Here is a 20,078-nt window from a genome sequence, read left to right on the forward strand (position 1 = left end):
TGGGGTAGTGGTTCATCGTTTTAAATATACGATCTTTGCTGTGCACACTCCAGCAGCCTTGTCAGCAGCGATCATGGCAGCGATGCACTCGCCATGGCGACGGAAAAGAGGAGAGAGATCCGAGAAGGGACCAATCAGAGAACAGCAGTCCAGTTTCATTTGCATAAACGGTCAGGATTGGTTGAGCTGCACATAGCGCCATCAGTGGGAAACAGCACTGAGCATCACTGTATGTCTGCGACTAGATTTACAGTTAGCCTGTTCCCTTAACCCTGCATGAAATAGTCTATAGACCTATAGAGGTCTATAGACTATTTCATATAGATGTTTTGTAGGCTATGTTTTTGCAGACGCTGCTAGGCTACAAAACAGCACACAATTCAGATGTAGGTGTAGGCTACACTTAAAAGTCCCCTAGTGGTATCCATAAAAAGTGCCAGCAAATTCATCACAATCTTTGAATGAGGGTCAACTTCTCTGTCAAAATATGCCCGCTTGTTTATAGTGTTCATACATGTAGCCTAACACGTTTTGGCTATCATCCAACTTTGGGTGTCAAATTAAATATAATGTCCGAGACAGTAGCTGAATTGCTATTTCTGTATATTTAGAGCAGATACAGCAGTTTCATGATGTGTTAGAATAGTTGCATAGGCCTATAACAGATCGAGGCATTAGGCTACAGAAAGAAGAATGTAGCCTATTTGCTAATTCCAACCATATTGGAGCGCAAAACTTTTGCATGAAACCTCTAGAAAGTTTTGAACAGCTTTGAGTCAACATGATGCCAGTGATGTGAGATTGGACTACACGTGACTGGACTACTAGCGGAATATTATAAAACTCAAAGTTAGTATAGAGTGCAGACTTTGCTGGCTTACTTCGAACGGTCCTCTCCTGCAGCAGTGAGGCGCAGCAGCTGTATAACCGGAGTGCGCTCTGGTCCGTCGTTGTTTCACCATGGTGTCCGTTTAAAGTTAACAATGTAGGCTACAATGTGAATATTATTTGTTCGTCACTTGGCCACTTGCCTTGCCTGCCTTGCGGTCAGTTTGCCGACCCGGTCCGTCCAAGACAGGAGGCAGCGCTTTGCTGTCTGTCTGTGGGGTCCAGCACAGCGTGTAGCGCAGCAGAGCGACGAGAGTCCGTCTGTTCCAGTAGGGACAGGGACAGATCGGCTGTTCACCAATCACCAGTGATGAGCTGCGACAACAGCGGGTTAACAAGCTACCCAGACCTCACAGGCATAGACTGTAGGCTACCATTAACCCATTCTAGACTAGGCCCACTAGGCATTTATAATCTGCTGTGCAACATGTAGCCTATTGAAGATTGAAAAAAAAAACTTTATTTCAAAAACAAAATTGTATTGTATGTTAATAAAACGGATAATAAGGTAAGATAAACTTTATCCCATTAGGGGGGAAACATTATTGTATTCCTGTGAAGCACATTCAAATATTGGCCTACTGCTAAATCTGTTTGAATTTCATTGTTAGACACACTGTCAATCAGCCTATAAATCATGATTATTATAAGGTTATAAAAAACAAACTTTAAAATTGTCTTTAGGTTAGCAGCCTACTTGTAGGGCTAGTGTTGACTGTCCCAATAATAATATTAGGTAATGACTGATGTAGCCTACAGTGTAGCTAATAGCCTATACAAATATTAACAATAAAAATTGGACAACAAAAAACTAGGCTGCCAGGATGGAGGACAAAACAGCCTTTGTTATTCCCTTGTTGGACGCACTGCAGTGTCTCTGTGGCCCCAGCTCGCGCCAGCGCGCCTTCATCCTCCAATCTGGGACAGGAATCTTTTGTGTACACTCAAAAGTCCCGCCAAGTCGCTATGGAAACAAGCTTCAGGATAAGCAGGCAGCACCTATCCTGGAACACATCCCTGAATGCAGACGAGCAGGCACACTTTGGGAAAGAACTACTCCTATAACCTCAGCACCTGCTTTCAGATCTTGCTCTCTGGTATGAGCATGCGGCCTCTATATTCAAAACAAACAGGGGGAGGGCCAGCTTCTTCCTCTCTGCGACATCAACAAACAAACATAACCCCCCCAAACCCTCTTGCCCCCCCCCCCCCCACAGGAAAAGATGGCCCTGTAATGCTAAGCCCCCCCCCCCCCCCCCCCCCCCTTCCGCATGCAGGTGCACACAGAATAACTTTAGAATTATGTAGGCTATGTCTTCTATTGGTCCAAGGCCGCATTTACACTACAGGTCTTGATTACTGTGATATTTTATTGCTGTGATCTTACCTACTTTTTTATACATTGTTTCTGTCTGCTTGCATTTTGTACTGACCTGAACAAAATGAATTTCCCTGACAATAAAGTAGCTACATCTATAAATTTTAGAAGTAGTAGCCTAAACTAGGGCCTATACAAATATCACAGCACAGGCACAGAAAATCCTGTGATCATCTTATCGATCTACCTTGAGATATTGGCATACGATGAAGTCACTATAATCTCACTATTTTGTACCACAAACAAACACAATTACAGGGAGATTGCGATTTTCGTTAAATATATCACACTGACATGACAACAGCCAAACGTTACACAACACTGCCATCATGGGGCAATAAAGGAAATGGCACCGGATGTACCAAGAAACTGAATGGCTGACGTACCGTGATGTCATTTCCTGCATATGACTTTCCGCCGGGAAGGAGTGGAGATTTGGCGCGGAGTGGAGCTCTGTTGTTGTGTTGACCTGCTGCTTTCAGGAGACTGGGCTGCATTTGGACAATAAACTAACGATAAAGGAAAGGTTAAGGTTATGGCCCCGGTATCAAACTCAGATAAAGACATGGACAATCCGGACGGCGGTGAGTTGCTGTTGCCCGGCTTGCTAGCTAGCCTTCTTGCACGGGGAAAGCAAATGACATAATTGCTAATGCAACAATAGCTAGGAGCTTGTAATAGGCTACGATATGATAGGGAACAAGCTTGTTGTATCAATTCAGTCACGTTTAGCTGTCAAACATAACCGTCGTTTTCTGTTTTGGGGTTCGTGTTAAGTAACGTTATCGTCAGTGACGAGAACATTACAACTTTCTAGGTCTCGTGCACTACATGAAATAAGCTAACCTTAGTTTCCATTACAGAAACAGTAAAATGTAACTGTAACGTTAAAGAAACCATCTGGGCCGTAGCTGAAACGCTTACCATGATGTACTAAAAACGACCTTTAATATCCACGAATGTTCTATGAGCAGAATCTCGAGCATGAGAAACTAATGTTTGCTTGAAAAAGTTTGTCAGGCAAACTGTCACGTGACGTCCGCACCTGCTGCTGCATCGTCATCATCCTCCTGTGATGTAACGTGCCGCCCTCTTCTCTCCTCAGGTGATGGCGCAGGCAGTCTGGCTGTGTCCCGCTCCAGACGGGAGAAGAGAGAGAAGGTGGGCAGGAAGTCAGCACTGGAGCAGCTCAGGAGAGCAAAGAGGGGCGAGAAGATCAAATATGAGGTGAGAGAGTCAGTGTGTGCAATTAGGGATATATACCACACAGTCTGTATTTGTATATTTCTGTAACCAAGATGTGGCAATTTCATGTTTCCTTACTTAATTTGACACACACACACACACACACACACACACACACACACACACACACACACACACACACACACACACACACACACACACCTCTGAACATGACTTTACTTGTTAGGGTCCACAGCAAATTCAGCATACTCTGTCCAGTGATCTATCATCTATCAAGCAGCACTTCATTCAATAAATTGTTGTTTATTCACACTACTCAGTACCACCCTTATTGTGTCATGTTGGGGGAAGAATGTTGTAAATAATAACAGACAAAGCCGTTATATGGCTTGTATCCTCTATGAAAGTCACAGTAATTACAGATTTAATTGAACTAAGTGTTGCTGGTTGAATCATATTTATGCCATTTGGAAAATGCATTGATTTGAGTCATGTCCATTTGCTGATGAGAAGAACAATGGCATGTTTTTCCCCAGCAGAGTTTTATGTGATGATCTCCAAGAGGGAAGGTGTCATTCGTGATTGTCAATCAATGCGCTCGCTTGTGCAAACTCTCCAGGTGAAGGAGGTTAGCAGTGTGTATGAGGAGGTGGATGAAGCCCAGTATTCGAAGATGGTACAAGAGAGACAAGATGATGACTGGATCATTGACGACGGTGAGTCTCGTGTATAGAGTGGGAGCCAAGTGTAGTAGCTGGTAAACAGAAAAATATCCATTGGCCTGTGAAGGTGGCTAGACAAAATGATTAGTGGACTCTTAATTCCCCACGCTGGTTTGACATGCCTGCTCCGTTTCCTCTCTTCTCTCAGATGGAGTCGGTTATGTGGAAGATGGAAGGGAAATCTTCGATGACGATTTGGAAGATGATATAGTAGAAAAAGACAAAGGTAAACACCCTTAGACATGCATTAGACTATGTGCGTTTTGAATGCAGGGTATCCGTGGGGTCTTGAAAAGTATGGAAAGTTGATAAATAATTTAGGGAAAATTAAGGCCCTTCATATGATATCATCTCATATCGATCGCAGACCCCTGAATTTAATCGATATCATATTGTGGTGGCAGACTTTGTGATATCAGCAAATATCGTATCCTTGTCAAAATAATCGATATAATCTCGTATCGTGATGAAACTTGTGATTTACACCCCCTATCACTGATGTGACGAAAGTGGCGTTGAGGTCTTAAAATATATTGAAAAAGTCTTAAAAAAGGTCTTAAAATTGATTGAATTGAACTTCAGGATTCCGACCTGCATACCGGTGTACCCTGTGAATGTGTACACGTGTGTTCTTAGTTTAGTGTGACCACTTAGATGTGTTTCTCACAAGTGTTAGCTGCTGTGTGAGTATATTTTGTGTGTGTTTGCAGGAAAAGCGGACACTAAAGGAGCAGCCTCTAAGAAAAATGTGAAGAAAACTGCTGTAGCCAAACCCAACAGCATCAAGACCCTCTTCATGAACAGCAATGTTAAAAAACCTGCTGAGGTGTGTGTGTGCTCGTTGGCATCTTTGATTTGCTCGTGTGTTTGTATCACTCACCTCAACAGACCTGTCAGCATGTTATTCATCTTAGGGTGCTTTCTCACTGGGAACGATTGCTTTCGTTCGATTGCTTCTCACGCACTGGAAAAAAAGGAAGCCCCTACCACAAAGATGTGGCTTAGCGACCTTATGAACACACTCCACTTAGAAAGAATAAGGTGAAACTCTTATGAACACACTCCACTTAGAAAGAATAAGGTGAAACTCTTATGAACACACTCCACTTAGAAAGAATAAGGTGAAACTCTTATGAACACACTCCACTTAGAAAGAAGAAGGTGAAACTCTTATGGACAAACTCCCATATTTTGATAATAAGGTGTGGTCACCTCTAATTCAATATCTTGCACTTACAAAATAAAATTTACATTTTCCTCTCAATATCAACAAGCTAACGATTGACGGAAGAATAGGGTGGGGCTCAGGATCAGAACCGAGAGACTAAATTAATGGAGAGCCTTTTCTTTTCTTATATCTTTTCTCTTCTTATGTTTTGTATCTGATGCTCAAATAAAACACATTTGAAACTGAAAGCTGACCAGTGGGGGAGAGGGGAGGGGGGGCAACCGTGCGCGGGCACGGAACAGAACGAAAGCAATCGTTCCCCCAGTGAGAAAGCACCCTTAGTCTGTTTCCTTCTCATCCTCCTCATCACATATTCATGTGTTCTTGTTGACGTATTTGAAATGAGTAGGAAAGCACATATTATAGCTTAGGGATGTTTTGCATGCGAGCAGTCAGCATTTAGACCTATAAAAGAGGTAGATGTGCACTTTGTCTTGCTCCTGATCCCTTTTTAATTCACTTGTTCACCATGCATGTGTCTCTTCTGTCTCTTGCAGAAAGATGTGGACCTGTCCACAGACGACCTATTAGGAGACATCTTACAGGACCTGCACTCTGAGGTTGGTCCCCCATTCTAGAAAATGCAGGATGAGACAATGTGACCCTGGGACAGTCAGAGTTAGGGTTACAACAACATGTGTAGTTGTATATTGCTGGTGCTGAGTGGAAAAACACACTAGATAGTTACTGTGACAGTGTTTCCCATACATAGGGGAATTTATGGCGCACCGCTACAACGGGATTTGACCGCCACAACAGGATGTTGACCAAATTGAATGCAACATACAAGATACCCGCTGAATAAGTGTCCAAATGTTCATGTCATTCTGGCCAATACTCCACTTCTGTTATAGCATTTCAGTCTGGAATATGGAATATCTTTCAATAATCTATGATTTAGCTGCTAAATTGTCAAATACCGCCATCTGCTCGCTACCCAGGCACTTATGTATGTACTTAACCTAACTAACTATCCGGTGTGCACAACATTGTCAGCTTAAACTCCGGCTGACACCCCAAAAACCTACAATCCGCTACATAAAAATGTATATTGCCTTCTATCATTTCACGAAAGTGGCCCCCGGGCAAAGCAAGTTGAGTATCCCTGACCTATAGGGAGAAATGTAGTTTGTCATTGTAAACCCACAGCACAGTAATGATGACATGTTCTTCATAGATCTAGCCTTTTCATTTTGCTCTTAACACATTCACTGCCAGACGTTTTTTTTTTTACTGTAGTTAGCTTCTGCCAGAGGGGTTTTTTGAGGATTCTGGCTCATCTTTCAAGACCCGAGGATTCTTTTCTGCTAAGATTTTGTGAACACACAATATCTCAAAAGAACTAATAGAATGTGTGCTTTCTCTGTCTAAAAGAGTTAGTTTGTAGAGTTAGTAGTTATGTAAGCATTAGCAGTTGAATACAGCATGGTTTCAGCGTCAGAAAAATTATTCAGAGATAAACGGCTTTTTGTGAAATTCGATAGAACAGTCACTTTAACCATTCATTTTTGGCATCAGTAAGACGTCAGACATCTAAACAATAGTTTTGAACAGTAATTTCCTCCATAACAGCAGGAAACCCCCCTCTGCTTCCAACTCCTCCCTCCGTGGGCGTTCTTCTTGGCTGCAGCGGCCGTCACAAGCTTGTCACCAGTCTCACTGCTTTGCTGCTGCTGCTGCCTGTCTGCGCGGCCGCTGTTTGAGGAAGTCTGGATGGACTCGCTCGCTTCTTGGAGTTTTGGTTGAGAGCTTTGATGAAGCTTTTGCGATTCTGGTCATATTTATGCTGCGTGTTTCAAAGTGTGTTCCACCTGTAATCTATTATGCAAATTTGCAATCCCGCATCGCCAGCAATCAGCGCGAAAACGAAAGCGTTTTCCCCCATCCATTTTCATGAGAATGGCTGCTTTTTGCTTGCCTTCCTCTAGTCAGGAGAGCACTGTCGCCACTTAGTGGGTCGGTGGAATGGGTTGTAAACGTTCGGTGGCTCCAATAATTATATAAGAGATGTAAAAGGGTTAGATGCACATCCCACGGTCAAAAAAAAAAAAAATCATTTTTTTGACGGAGTAATACGTCAGTGGCAGTCAACCGTTGGATTTTTTTTGACGGAGTAATACGTTGTTGGCAGTGAACGTGTTAAGTGCTTTCTCAAAGTACACCAAATTCATGCATTTTACTTTAAAATGTTAAAAAAAAATCTCGCGGGGGAGCATTTTCCCTGGCACCCCCCTACCCTGTGGTCCCCCACCACAACAACTGAAAATCCTGTGGGAAACACTGCTGTGCCCTGTTGATAGATTTCCATCCCTGTAAATAACCTATTTTAGATTGTTTGTACTGAACCTCTCAACATAAATAAATGCTAGCTAACTGTCATATTTGCCTGTTGCTGCAGAGACAGGATGGTAGCAGCATTGAGTTAGCTGTTCCTCACAAATGACCAAGTGGTTCCTGCTAATCATTTACATGTAGACACTTGGAGTGGACATACGACTGATGTGGGGATTGAACCTGTGACCTTCCTGTCTTTAACCACTAGTCCTCCCTGCTGCTCTAATATATCCCTAATATGGTGTTTCCTCAGACCTTACTGGCTGGCTGTGATATTTTTGTTGTCTCGTTTTTATTACTTCTACTCAGCCACTCCAGCTGTCACTGCCCATAGCTAATCTGATGTATGATGCTATTTCCCTCCTAGAAAGCATCCTTTGTGACTCCTCCACCAGTGGTCACTCTGAAGAAAAAGAAGTCCCTTGGTTCTCCCATGAACCCGTTTTCCCTCAAACCTCAGATGCCAAAGGTACTGCAACCCAACCAGAGTTATGTTAAGAAACCAGTTTTGTCTGCAATCATTTGCATATAAAGAACCAGTGTGATGACACATCATTGACTGTTTGATAGATCTGCACACTAAAATCACTGGGCAAGTTGGAACATTTGAGCCAAATAATTGTAGCGTGATGTCACGTCTGTGATCGCAGGAGTTGCCCCCAGCTGTGGGGTTAAAGGGCAAAGTGATCCGACCGCCCCCTTCGGACCTGAGCCCCGCCCCCTGGCCATCAGCCCGCCCTCCTCCCTCCTCAGCCGGCCCTCCAGTGGAGAGGAAGAGAGCGAAAGTGGAAGAGCTGGACGAAGAGGAGGGTAAGAAAGACAGATGACCAACTCTGAAACTATTCTCTCTCTCACTGTCACTCTCATTTTTACCTCCGCCAACGGAGGTAATGCTTTTGCCACCGCTTTGTTTGTTTGTCTGTAAGATATCTCAAAAAGTTATGAACGGATTTGCACAACACTTGACTAATAGGCAGGTCATAGGCCAACTTAGAACTGATTAACTTTCCATGCCCACTGGCCAAAAGGGGGCGTGTCAATGGGCATGGTCAATCACAAAAAGGCGCTTAACTTCCAAATAGATTCACGTAACACACCACGAAACTTTGTAGAAAGGCTGGTCATGAGCCAAGGACAAACTGATTAACTTTGCATGCCCACTGGCCACAAGAGGGCATGGTATTGGGTATAGCCAATCACAAAAGGGCACCTAAGTTCCAAACAGAAAGGTCGTTGAAAGGTTAGCGGAGGTATGCACTCTACTGAGTGCACTGCCCTCTAGTCTCTCTTTGTCTCTTTCTGCCTCCCTCCCATCCATACAGAAATATACACTTTCTTTCTGCTTATTGTTCATTAATTTGTTCCTTTCTAACGCCACAAATACGCCCGCTTATTGTAACTCCCTCTGAATGTGTTGTTCAGTGAATGATGCCCTGGCGTTTGATGGCGTGGACTTTGATGAGCCAATGGATGTTGGGCTTGAGGCGGAAGAGGAGGAAAGGCCTCCACTTAAAGATGAGGCTGAGCCTGTACCGAAAGCAGCAGCAGAGGCCTCAGTTAAAGTGGAGCCCAAGGCAGAGCCTCAGGACCCCGTCCTCATGTGAGTGAATGAATGGATCAGAGCCTCAGGAGCCCATCCTCATGTGAGTGAATGAATGGATTAATACATGAAATGGATGATGTCCAGTAAAGGTAGATTCAGACTTTCCAGCATGAATCTGCATCCAGCATCACTCCAGTATTGGCTAGGGATGGGCATCGAATTTCGAATTTTCGAATAATCGTTGTTATTATCAAGGTCGACTTTTATTATTGAAATTCGAAATTCGTTTATTGAATTTTTTTTTTTTTTTTTTTTTTTTGGTGAGTGAAATGTTGCATTGTCTCCCCTGATTCTAAGTATAGTCGAATCGCTTGGTTTGAGCAAGTAAAACAATTTTTATAAGCAACCTCTCCCTCTTCATGGGATTTCATCCGCCATTCATTTTTCCATAAACCTTGCTTAAAATGCTTATAAAAATTGTTTTCCTTGCTCAAACCAAGCGATTCGACTATACCGGTACTTAGAATCAGGGGAGACAATGCAACATTTCACTCACAATTTTTTTTTTTTTTTTTTTTTTACATTTTTAATTTTTTTTACGTTTTATTTTTATTTTCGAATTTCGATTAAAAGTCGACTTTGGCCAGCGAATTTCGAATAGTGTTTTTGCTAGAAATGCCCATCCCTAGTATTGGCATCATGTTTGCCAGGAGAAAGGTGAACAAATTTCACCCAAACAAACCTCTTTTTGAAGCCTGATTTCTGCACGTCTCCCTTTCTCTGTCCATTAAAGAGATGCAAGAAAGACAAAAAAAAGTAGCATGAGATTGTGTGCTTTAGCCCCTCCCCCTTCTCTCCTCTACCAGGTCCAACAGGACAGGAAGCTCATGGGGACAAGAGGAGGGCGGAGTCAGCGAGGCTCCAGCAGAGGTACAGGTCGACTCCAGCCAACTGCCATTGGTGGAGGGGCCGGACGGAGAGCAGGTTTTCCGCTTCTACTGGCTGGATGCCTTCGAGGAGCCGTTCAGCCAACCAGGTAAGGCATATCCCCACCTAAAGCATAAAGGATGCTACCCCTATAACAGTGCAGAACACCCAAACCTATGATCCCCATTCACGCTCAAAGAACAGAGGCTGAAATGTAAAACCTACACAAACTGCCCTAGGTGTGGTGTACCTGTTCGGGAAGGTGAGGATCGAGTCTGCCAAGGCGTTTGTGAGCTGCTGCGTGCCTGTCAAGAACATCGAGAGGACCATGTACTTCCTACCTCGCGAACATGTGAGTTTCTTGCTCTTTGGTCACATGACAGTCACAGGACTATCACTCCAATAGGAAAATGTGTCAGTCGGTGAATAGCAAGCAGAGGGAAACACGATGGAGACGACACGATCCCCGTGTCTTAAGAAACGATAAAATGTTTTCCTTTTTTTAATGTTAGATTGTAGGGAAAACTCTAGGGCACATGAAAACAAATCTTCCACTGATGACAGGTATGATGATGAACAGTATTATTGGGGAAGGCTTATTTTTATGACCAGGCCAGATTCTCTATTGTGAGCAGGCCCAATACAACATTAAAAACTTGTTTTTGTTGGTATAAGGATATTTGACAGTATTTGGTTTTCTCTAAACTGAGGTTTTCAGTCCAGCTGGTTTGTTGTTATCCATTTCATCACAAATCCATAACATTGCTACAATGTCCTATTTTATATTTATTGGATTTAAAAAGCAAAATTAATATTCCTTCATGTGTTATTATATCATAAAATACAGTATGCCTCCTCCTAGTCTTTATATTACTGTTGTATGATACTAGCAACAACTATAGCTAGACATGCCATTGCACTGCTTCTACCAGCCATTGCTGGGGCTTTTCAGCGAGTTTTTTTTTGCTAATTCGTTTGTTTTTCTTTTATTAACAGAAAGTGAACCCCAAGACTGGGGAGGTGTCGGACACACCGGTGGGATTGATGGATGTCTACCAGGAGTTCAACGAGCTCTCTGAGAAGTTCAGGATCATGAAGTTCAAGTCTAAGGTCAGTGCTAAACCCAGTGATGGATTTCATAAAGCACATGTGATTTGTGTAAACATGCATGTAGCTTTCTGGAAAAAGTGGAAAACATGACATGTTTGTCTTTTGTGCCTCTCTCTCTGCAGAAAGTGGAGAGGAACTACGCCTTTGAAATTCCTGATGTGCCTACTCAAAGCGAGTACCTGGAAGTCAGATATTCTGTGAGTAGACGCACGCGCGCGCACACACACACACACACACACACACACACTCACACTCACACTCACACTCACACTCACACTCACACTCACACACACTCACACACACACGGTTTTCCACTAGTGCATAAATGTCCAGCTGGGTGAAAATAGTAACCAGCTGAGGGGGTTATCAATCCATTCACAGCGGAGGGAGGGGGGCTACGCTGTGTGTGGGAAGTAGGGGTGGGGGAAAAAATCAATTCACCTAAGTATCGCGATTTTTAATGTCACGATTTTTTGAATCGATCTTTTATTCCAGAATCAATAATCGCAATTTTTTTTTTTTTTTTTTTTTGGGTGCCCGCAATCAGGCCACTCACTGAACAGCAGGCCAGGCTCTGCCTACTGGTTTACTAGTGGTTTTATTACTGTATTAGTTAGTCTGAAGTAATAATTACACTTCAGGGTTAAAGTGGGTGCATCTCATTGTAAAATTGGACTTCAAACGGCCCAAATCTGGCTTCAAACGGCCCAAATTGGGCTTCAAACGGCCCAAATTTCACGCGTGTCAGCCCATATCGGCCTGGCCTGCTTGGTATCTAATGCCCGGCCTGAATTATGATCCCAGTCCGCCCCTGTTTTTAACTATATCGCCCAGCCCTACTCATGATATAATATACAGTCTCTAGTGTATGATTCAACTTTTCCCATGTTCTAATCTAGTGTAAAAAAGCAAACAAACTGAAAAAAGAAAAGAAAAAATTAAACAAAAATCGCAATAAATCGTAATATCGAATCGCAATAATCGTAGAATCGCAATACTTAAGAATCGCAATATATATCGAATCGGCACCCAAGAATCGTGATAGTATCGAATCGGGAGATAAGTGAATCGCCACAGCCCTAGTGGGAAGCGCTGTGATCATCAGACCTCTCTGGATAACAAGCTAGTAGCAGCAAAGTGGCATCAGCCGTACCAATAGACCCTTCTCACGGGGGCCATTTTGTGTCGATAAGGCAGGGTAAACACAGGTGAAAGCAAAACACTAAGAACTAAGAATAAAAAACGAATGGGTAGAGAACACTTTCAAAATATGGACAAAAATAAGGACTAAGTTAACACATTCACTGCCAACAGTTTTTTTTTTACTGTAGGTAGCTTCTGCCAAGGTTTTTTTTTGAGGATTCTGGCTCATCTTTCAAGAGCCGAGGATTATTTTCTGCTAGGATTTTGTGAACACAAAATATCTCAAAAGAACTACGGTAATAGAATGTGTGCTTTCTCTGTCTAAAAGAGTTACCGTAGTTTGTAGAGTTAGTAGTTATGTAGGCATTAGCAGTTGAATACAGCATGGTTTCAGCATCTGAAAATGAAAAAATGCCTTTTTGTGAAATTCGATAGAACAGTCACTTTAACCATTTATTTTTGGCATCAAAGACATCAGACATCTAAACAATTTGTTCTGAACAGTATTTTCCTCCATAACAGCACCCGCACCCCCCTCTCCTTCAAACTCCTCCCTCCGTGGGCGTTCTCCTCCTCCCTCCTTGGCTCTGCAGCGGGTGTGTCACAAGCGAGTTTCTGCTGCCTCTCTGCTGCCTGGCGGCCCCTCATCGGGCGAGCCTGGATAGGGCTCGCTCGTTTCTTGGGGTTTCGGTTGAGAGCTTTGATGAAGCTTTTGCGATTCTGGGCTTTATGCTGCGTGTTTCAAAGTGTGTTGCACCCAGTCTATTTTTGGAATGCGCCACCGTTGTGCGCCAGCGCGAAAGCGTTTTCGCCAAACCATTCTACAGTATGAGAATGGTTTCCTCACGCTTTTCCCTGCAGTTTTGGCTCGCTTTCTCTAGTCTGGAGAGCACTGTCGCCACTTAGTGGGTCGGTGGAATGGGTTGTACACGTTCGGTGATCCACGTCCCACCGTCAATTTTTTTTTTTTTTTTTTTTGACGAGTTGACTCGTCATTGGCAGTCAACCGTTGGTTTCTGCTTGACGAGTTGACTCGTCAACGGCAGTGAACGTGTTAAGATTGTCAAACTCAATATCAAGAGCTACTAAAATTGCATTAAACCCAGACTTTCAACCAGCCAGTTTGTATACAGGCTTTAAGAAATGGATGGATAGGGGACTGGTGTATATTGGCCAACTATTTGATGGGCAAACACTAAAATCATTTGAACAAATTAGTGAGGAATTTAATCTACCTGCCCAAGATCATTATAAATTTCTACAAGTTAGACATTATCTCCAGAAAAACAAGGAATGGGAAAATATATTAAGGGATCCATCAAACATAGAACAACTCATTATAAGAGGGGAGGAAGAAAAACTTAAGAAAGGAATAATTTCAAAATTCTACAAAGCATTGCAACATGATTTAAGGGATAAAGATTTGGACAGCAAAAAAAGATGGGAACTGGAATTGAATAGTGTAATCTCTGAAATTGAATGGGATGAAGCGTGTATGTCTGGTCATAAACTAACAAACAGTCCAAACTGGAGGGAGTTTGACTGGAAGGTCAAAAATAGGTATTTCAGAACTCCTGCCATAATGGCTAAATGGAAAATCATCAGGATTATGTTGGAGGGGTTGTGGCCAACAGGGAGACCTTTCACATATACTATGGGCTTGTCCTGAGCTGCAGGGGTACTGGGAGGATGTGAAAAAGGAAATAGAATGCATTTTGAATATAAAATTAAATCTTGATCCAAAATTATTTATCCTAGGCATTCCAACAGAAACTCCAATGGAAAAAAAGAAATTGTATTTATTGAGGACTATGCTCTTGATAGCTAAGAAAAATATTACTGTCCTATGGTTGCAGCCACAACCCCCAAACATAAAACAATGGAAACAAAAGGTGAATGAGGTGTCCATCATGGAAATGATTACAGCTAAAATACAATTTAAAATGGACAACTTTAGTGATATATGGTCATTATGGACATCAGTTAGGTCAGAAATGACGACTGAATAAAGATAAGGGTTCAATGAAATACTTGTATTTTGGTGGAATAAGACCTGTACGTTTTGTGATGGAATGTGAGTTACTGATGTGATGGTTGTGATAGACATGAAGTTGTTTCCAACAATTGATCAGCAATCAAACATGGAAGGGTGATGCGTTTCATGTATATACGGTATTTTGTTTTGTTTGTTTTGTTTGTTTTTGTTTTGTCATTGTTGGTGATGTTTCTGTATTCTTGTTGTTGTTTTTTTTTTTTTTTTGTTGTTTTTTTTTTATACATGTTGCTGATTGTTTTGTCTATATATATGAAAAGGCATAAAAAAAAGAAGAAAAAAAAGAAAGCAAAACACTAATGAGGGTTTCCAACTTCCATGATTGGAATTTGGAAACCCTCATTAGTGTTTTGCTTTCACCTGTGTTTACCCTGCCTTTTCGACACAAAATGGCCCACATGAAAAGGGTCTATTGAGCCAACTGCTTTGGGATTCAACACTAACATTGTTCCCCATGGTGAGAACAAGTGAACATGATGGAGAGGCAGAAACACAGCAGCCTAGCCTCGCTCATAATGGAGCTACTTCATAGACCCAAATCGAGGCATGTATCGCTGCATGCCTCAAAGACTTTGGTGCTTGGATGTCTGCCCACCATCTCAAGCTGAATCTTGGTAAGACAGAGCTACTCTTCCTCCCTGGGAAAGACTGTCCCCTCACTGATCTTTCCATATCCATTGACAACACTACGGTGTTTCCCTCTCAAACAGCTAAGAACCTTGGAGTGATCCTTGACAATCAGCTGTCCAACTCAGCCTACATCGCAGCAACTGCCCGCTCCTGTAGGTTCTCCCTGTACAAAATCCGTCCGTTTCTCACAAGGGAAGCAACACAACTCCTGGTCCAGGCACTGGTCATCTCTCGCTTGGACTACTGTAATGTTCTTCTGGCTGGGCTACCTGCTGCAGCCATCCGACCGCTTCAGCTCATTCAGAACGCTGCAGCCCGTCTGGTATTCAACCAACCCAAATTCTCTTATGTCACTCCCCTCTTCCCGGACCTTCACTGGCTTCCCATCTCGGCACGCATTCAATTCAAAACACTGGTTCTGGCCTACAGGGCAGTACACCAGACAGCCCCCCTGTACTTACAATCTATGGTCAGTCTCCAAATCTCTCACCGTTCCCTCCGCTCCTCCACCAGTGCAGGACGCCTCGCCCCTCCTCCACTACGGGGGCTCAAAAGTCGCTCATCCCGTTCGCGACTCTTCTCGTTCCTGGCACCTCAATGGTGGAACGAGCTTCCACCTTCGGTCAGGACGGCCGAATCACTGCCGATCTTTCGGAAAAGACTAAAGACACACCTTTTCAGGCTCCATCTGGGCCCTTCTTGAACTAACTTCTTTCTCTCTTAAAAAAAAAAAAAAAAAAAACCTGAACTAAACTTGTACCACTGTTCCTTCAGAAGTTGTAGTTGTCATAGACTGTGTTGCATAGTTGATTGCTCTATTGCTGACAAAAATGTGTTATTGTAAGTCGCTTTGGATAAAAGCGTCTGCCAAATGACGTAATGTAATGTATAGAAACAAACCAGTTGAATTCACTATACACATTGCACTCACATTAGGTTGAAAATAGGGAGGACTGTCGTTTTTTTTCTTTATTGAAATGTTCACAACACAACCTGTCAGCTCCACAGCTGAGTAAACTGTCTGTGCTCACAACACAACCTGTCAGTTCCACAGCTGAGTAAACTGTCTGTGCTCACAACACAACCTGTCAGTTCCACAGCTGAGTAAACTGTCTGTGCTCACAACACAACCTGTCAGCTCCACAGCTGAGTAAACTGTCTGTGCTCACAACACAACCTGTCAGTTCCACAGCTGAGTAAACTGTCTGTGCTCACAACACAACCTGTCAGTTCCACAGCTGAGTAAACTGTCTGTGCTCACAACACAACCTGTCAGCTCCACAGCTGAGTAAACTGTCTGTGCTCACAACACAACCTGTCAGCTCCACAGCTGAGTAAACTGTCTGTGCTCACAACACAACCTGTCAGTTCCACAGCTGAGTAAACTGTCTGTGCTCACAACACAACCTGTCAGTTCCACAGCTGAGTAAACTGTCTGTGCTCACAACACAACCTGTCAGCTCCACAGCTGAGTAAACTGTCTGTGCTCACAACACAACCTGTCAGCTCCACAGCTGAGTAAACTGTCTGTGCTCACAACACAACCTGTCAGCTCCACAGCTGAGTAAACTGTCTGTGCTCACAACACAACCTGTCAGCTCCACAGCTGAGTAAACTGTCTGTGCTTGTCATTTGAATGTGTATTTGGTTAATGTCGCTCGGCATCCCGGTTGAGTGGAGTAAGTTTACCGTGTTTTAAGCACCGTGATTGGCCCGAAGGTCCAAACGCCACCCAACCAGGAGACTAGAAGCCATCTGATGAAGCCACAGCTCTGAATTACAGCATGACCTGAATTTGGCGTGTGACACACACACACACACACACACACACACACACACACACACACACACACACACACGTGTACGCACACAGCAGCTAGAGGTGGTCCAGCCCCATAGTTTCACTGTGTGACAATTGAATACACATTTGTCATCTGTTTGTGCAATAATGTGTTGCAGGCTGAGTTCCCTGCACTGCCCTCCGACCTTAAGGGGGCGACCTTTTCCCATGTTTTTGGAACCAACACCTCCAGTCTGGAGCACTTCCTCCTCAGCAGGAAGATCAGAGGACCCTGCTGGCTGGACATCAAGACACCACGTAAGGAGGATGATGCTTTTGCATAGAATTTTGACTTAATTTTTCTATAACTGATACCGCATCTTTAAATTAGCAATTTGTTGAGTTAGGCATACTGTAGCAGACAGCTGTTTTTCCAAATTTAGCCTACCAGCATCCAGTATTCCTGGATGGAGACTAGAGAGAGAGACTTGTATGTCAACCAGAATTTATTATTCTCTTGGGTTATACTACCTTCCAATACCTTGAACGGTGAACCAATACTTTGGTGTTTGTTGAATGGAAAATGTAAGTTAGGAGGGCAGTAAGGCTTTCAATTTGCAGTTTGAATATAATGAATATTTATTTATTTATTATTAGTTCAGTTTGATTTTGCATGGCAGGAATTCGGCACAGCACAAGAATGTCCCCTTCCCCCCTCCAGGTTCTGTCCTGAGCAACCTTTCCTTTGAATAACACGTTTGAGCCTCTTGCATAAGGAATCAAAGCTGTCGATATTACAGATGAACAGATGAATCTGCACAAACCTCTGGGAAATGAGACATGACTGGGCTAACACACCTCTTCTTCCTGCTGTAGAGCTGAACAGCCAGCCGGTCAGCTGGTGTAAGGTGGAGGCTCTGGCCCTGAGGAGTGACCTGATCACTGTGGTCAAAGACCTGTCCCCTCCACCCGTCACCGTCATGGCCATCAGCCTCAAGACTGTTCAGAACCCCAAGACACACCACAACGAGGTCAGAGGCCACCGCCCATACGCACACTCAAGACTACTGTTCCATTTGATCTGACTTTTATAGACGCATTAGATACTGTATTTATCTCGAGGGGACATTCCGTTGTCACAGTAAGCAACAAACACGTGAGACACAAGAAACAACACAAATTCTGATCATATAATATATATATAATGATATAAATACCTTGCCCATTCAGACATGAAGTGAGGAAGGACTTGATACTAGTATTTCCCTCTATCTGCAGATCGTGTCCCTGGCTGCACTGGTCCATCATCAGTTCCATATGGACAAAGCTGCACCTCAGCCTCCGTACCAGACCCACTTCTGTGGTGAGTGATGATGAAGCTGCTAATGTGCTATTAGCTCATGCTTGATTGAGAGACCTCAAGAGTACTTGAGGGAAACACTGGTCTCTCGGTTTTAGCACTGTGGTCTAATATGCAGGATCCCTATCCCTGCAAAGCCTGGAAACATATCATAATAACATAAGTTTGGGAATTGCACAGAAAGAAAGGAAATATATTGGAAAATATTATTAGTCCCTACACACACACACACAGACAGACAGACAGACAGACAGACAGACAGACACAGACACAGACACACACACACACACAATGTTACAGACATTCATTTCACATATTGTTTAGAATAACCTTCGGCCAGAGTGTCATATGACCTAGTCAGCGCTGAGCAGTCAAAACCAAAATCATCAAGTTGATTCAAGATATACAGCAGGTCTAGCCAGAGTTTTTATTTCAAATTGTTTTTATTCGTTTTTAAGCAATACAAACAAGAAAAAACAAAACCCGTAGAAGACAGACAATACAAAATAGGTGCATGGTTGCATGATGCCTTACATGTATACAATCTCCTGAATAATTGTGATGCAATGACAACCAAGTGTAAAAATAAAACCAAAATAATAGAGACAAGGAAAGAACAAGAGGGGGGTGGGAAGAGGGTAGGGTAGAGATGTTGGGGGCTACTAATCTAAAGTTCTTGCGTCAAATTCCTTATGGTAATAATCTAAGAAAGGGTGCCAAGTAATTTCAAACTTTTCCAGAGAGCCCTGGACTGTGCATCTGATTTTTTCTAGTTTAAGAAATGACATTACCTCACGAATCCAGCGTGAGTGTGATGGAGGTGTGGGCGATTTCCAGCTAAAAAGAATAAGCCGGCGAGCTAGTAATGTTGAAAAGGCCATTAGATCTGATTGATGTCTGGATATCCCACTGTTGGTAGGGGCAACCCCAAATATTGCAGTAATTGGATCTGGGTCAATCTGTTTTTGACATATATATATGAGAATGTATTAAAAATGTCTGACCAGAATGTGTACAATTTTGGGCAAGTCCAAAACGTGTGGCCTAGAGTACCCGGAAACTGATGGCATCTGATGCAATTTGGGTCTGAGCCAGGATATATCCGGGCCAGTTTGGCTTTACAAAGGTGTAAGCGGTGGAGTATCTTAAACTGTAACACACCATGTCTGATACAGACAGAAGATTTATGTATTTTACTGATAGCATTTTTCCAGATTTCGTCAGAGAGCTCTGTGTCCAAGTCTTCCTCCCACTGTACTTTCAGGTGGTGCAGCGAATAGTCTTCCATTTCTTGAATCATACAATATAAATTTGATACGCAGCCTGGTAAATAGGGATTAAGTTTCAGACAATCATCAAATGGGCAAGCCAGAGGTTTAGATGGGAATGTTGAGAAATGTGTGCGGGTGAAATCTCGAATTTGTAGGTACCTGTAAAAGTGAGACTATGGTAAGTTGTACTTTTTAACAAAATGATCAAAGGAACCAAACGTCCCATCAATGAAAAGGTCCTCCACACAACGTATTCCCTTTCCATACCAGAACTGAAATGCTGTATCTGTCAAAGAAGGTTTAAAAAGGGGGTTCAAGGTAAGAGGCATGGACTCCAGGGCTTGCGTACTGTATGCCAAAAATGATTACGAAATTGGGTCCATATGCGTAGGGTACCTCTCACAATAGGATTATCCGTATGGACACCTACAGTCATTGGCAGCGGAGCACACAACATAGAAGCCGGGGAGATTGGTGAACACGCCTGCTTTTCCATACGAGACCA

The 20,078-nt window shown here is 43.0% G+C and overlaps 2 protein-coding genes across 2 annotated transcripts in view; one reads left to right on the forward strand and one right to left on the reverse strand.

Annotated features, from left to right (window-relative positions):
- LOC310797615 (choline-phosphate cytidylyltransferase B-like) overlaps window positions 1–962 on the reverse strand; it is a gene marked incomplete at both ends in the record, with an annotated part of 30,349 nt that extends 29,387 nt beyond the window's left edge. The window contains one exon of the mRNA XM_083660009.1: window positions 882–962. Coding sequence (XP_083516135.1) covers window positions 882–962 — 81 coding nt within the window. The remainder of the gene's footprint in view (window positions 1–881) is intronic.
- A 1,813-nt stretch (window positions 963–2,775) lies between these two features.
- The window catches only part of pola1 (polymerase (DNA directed), alpha 1), a 149,531-nt gene continuing 132,228 nt past the window's right edge, over window positions 2,776–20,078 (forward strand). The window contains exons 1-16 of the mRNA XM_083632051.1: window positions 2,776–2,850; window positions 3,372–3,493; window positions 4,092–4,188; window positions 4,343–4,420; window positions 4,905–5,020; window positions 5,920–5,982; window positions 8,124–8,225; window positions 8,407–8,566; window positions 9,179–9,356; window positions 10,166–10,335; window positions 10,466–10,578; window positions 11,223–11,336; window positions 11,459–11,533; window positions 17,122–17,260; window positions 17,819–17,973; window positions 18,221–18,305. Of these exons, the coding sequence (XP_083488177.1) occupies window positions 2,802–2,850; window positions 3,372–3,493; window positions 4,092–4,188; window positions 4,343–4,420; window positions 4,905–5,020; window positions 5,920–5,982; window positions 8,124–8,225; window positions 8,407–8,566; window positions 9,179–9,356; window positions 10,166–10,335; window positions 10,466–10,578; window positions 11,223–11,336; window positions 11,459–11,533; window positions 17,122–17,260; window positions 17,819–17,973; window positions 18,221–18,305 (1,816 nt within the window). The 5' untranslated portion in view covers window positions 2,776–2,801. The remainder of the gene's footprint in view (window positions 2,851–3,371; window positions 3,494–4,091; window positions 4,189–4,342; window positions 4,421–4,904; window positions 5,021–5,919; window positions 5,983–8,123; window positions 8,226–8,406; window positions 8,567–9,178; window positions 9,357–10,165; window positions 10,336–10,465; window positions 10,579–11,222; window positions 11,337–11,458; window positions 11,534–17,121; window positions 17,261–17,818; window positions 17,974–18,220; window positions 18,306–20,078) is intronic.

Source organism: Poromitra crassiceps (genome assembly GCF_964638095.1).
Source record: "Poromitra crassiceps genome assembly, chromosome: 2".
NCBI classification, from domain to species: Eukaryota; Metazoa; Chordata; class Actinopteri; order Beryciformes; family Melamphaidae; genus Poromitra; species Poromitra crassiceps.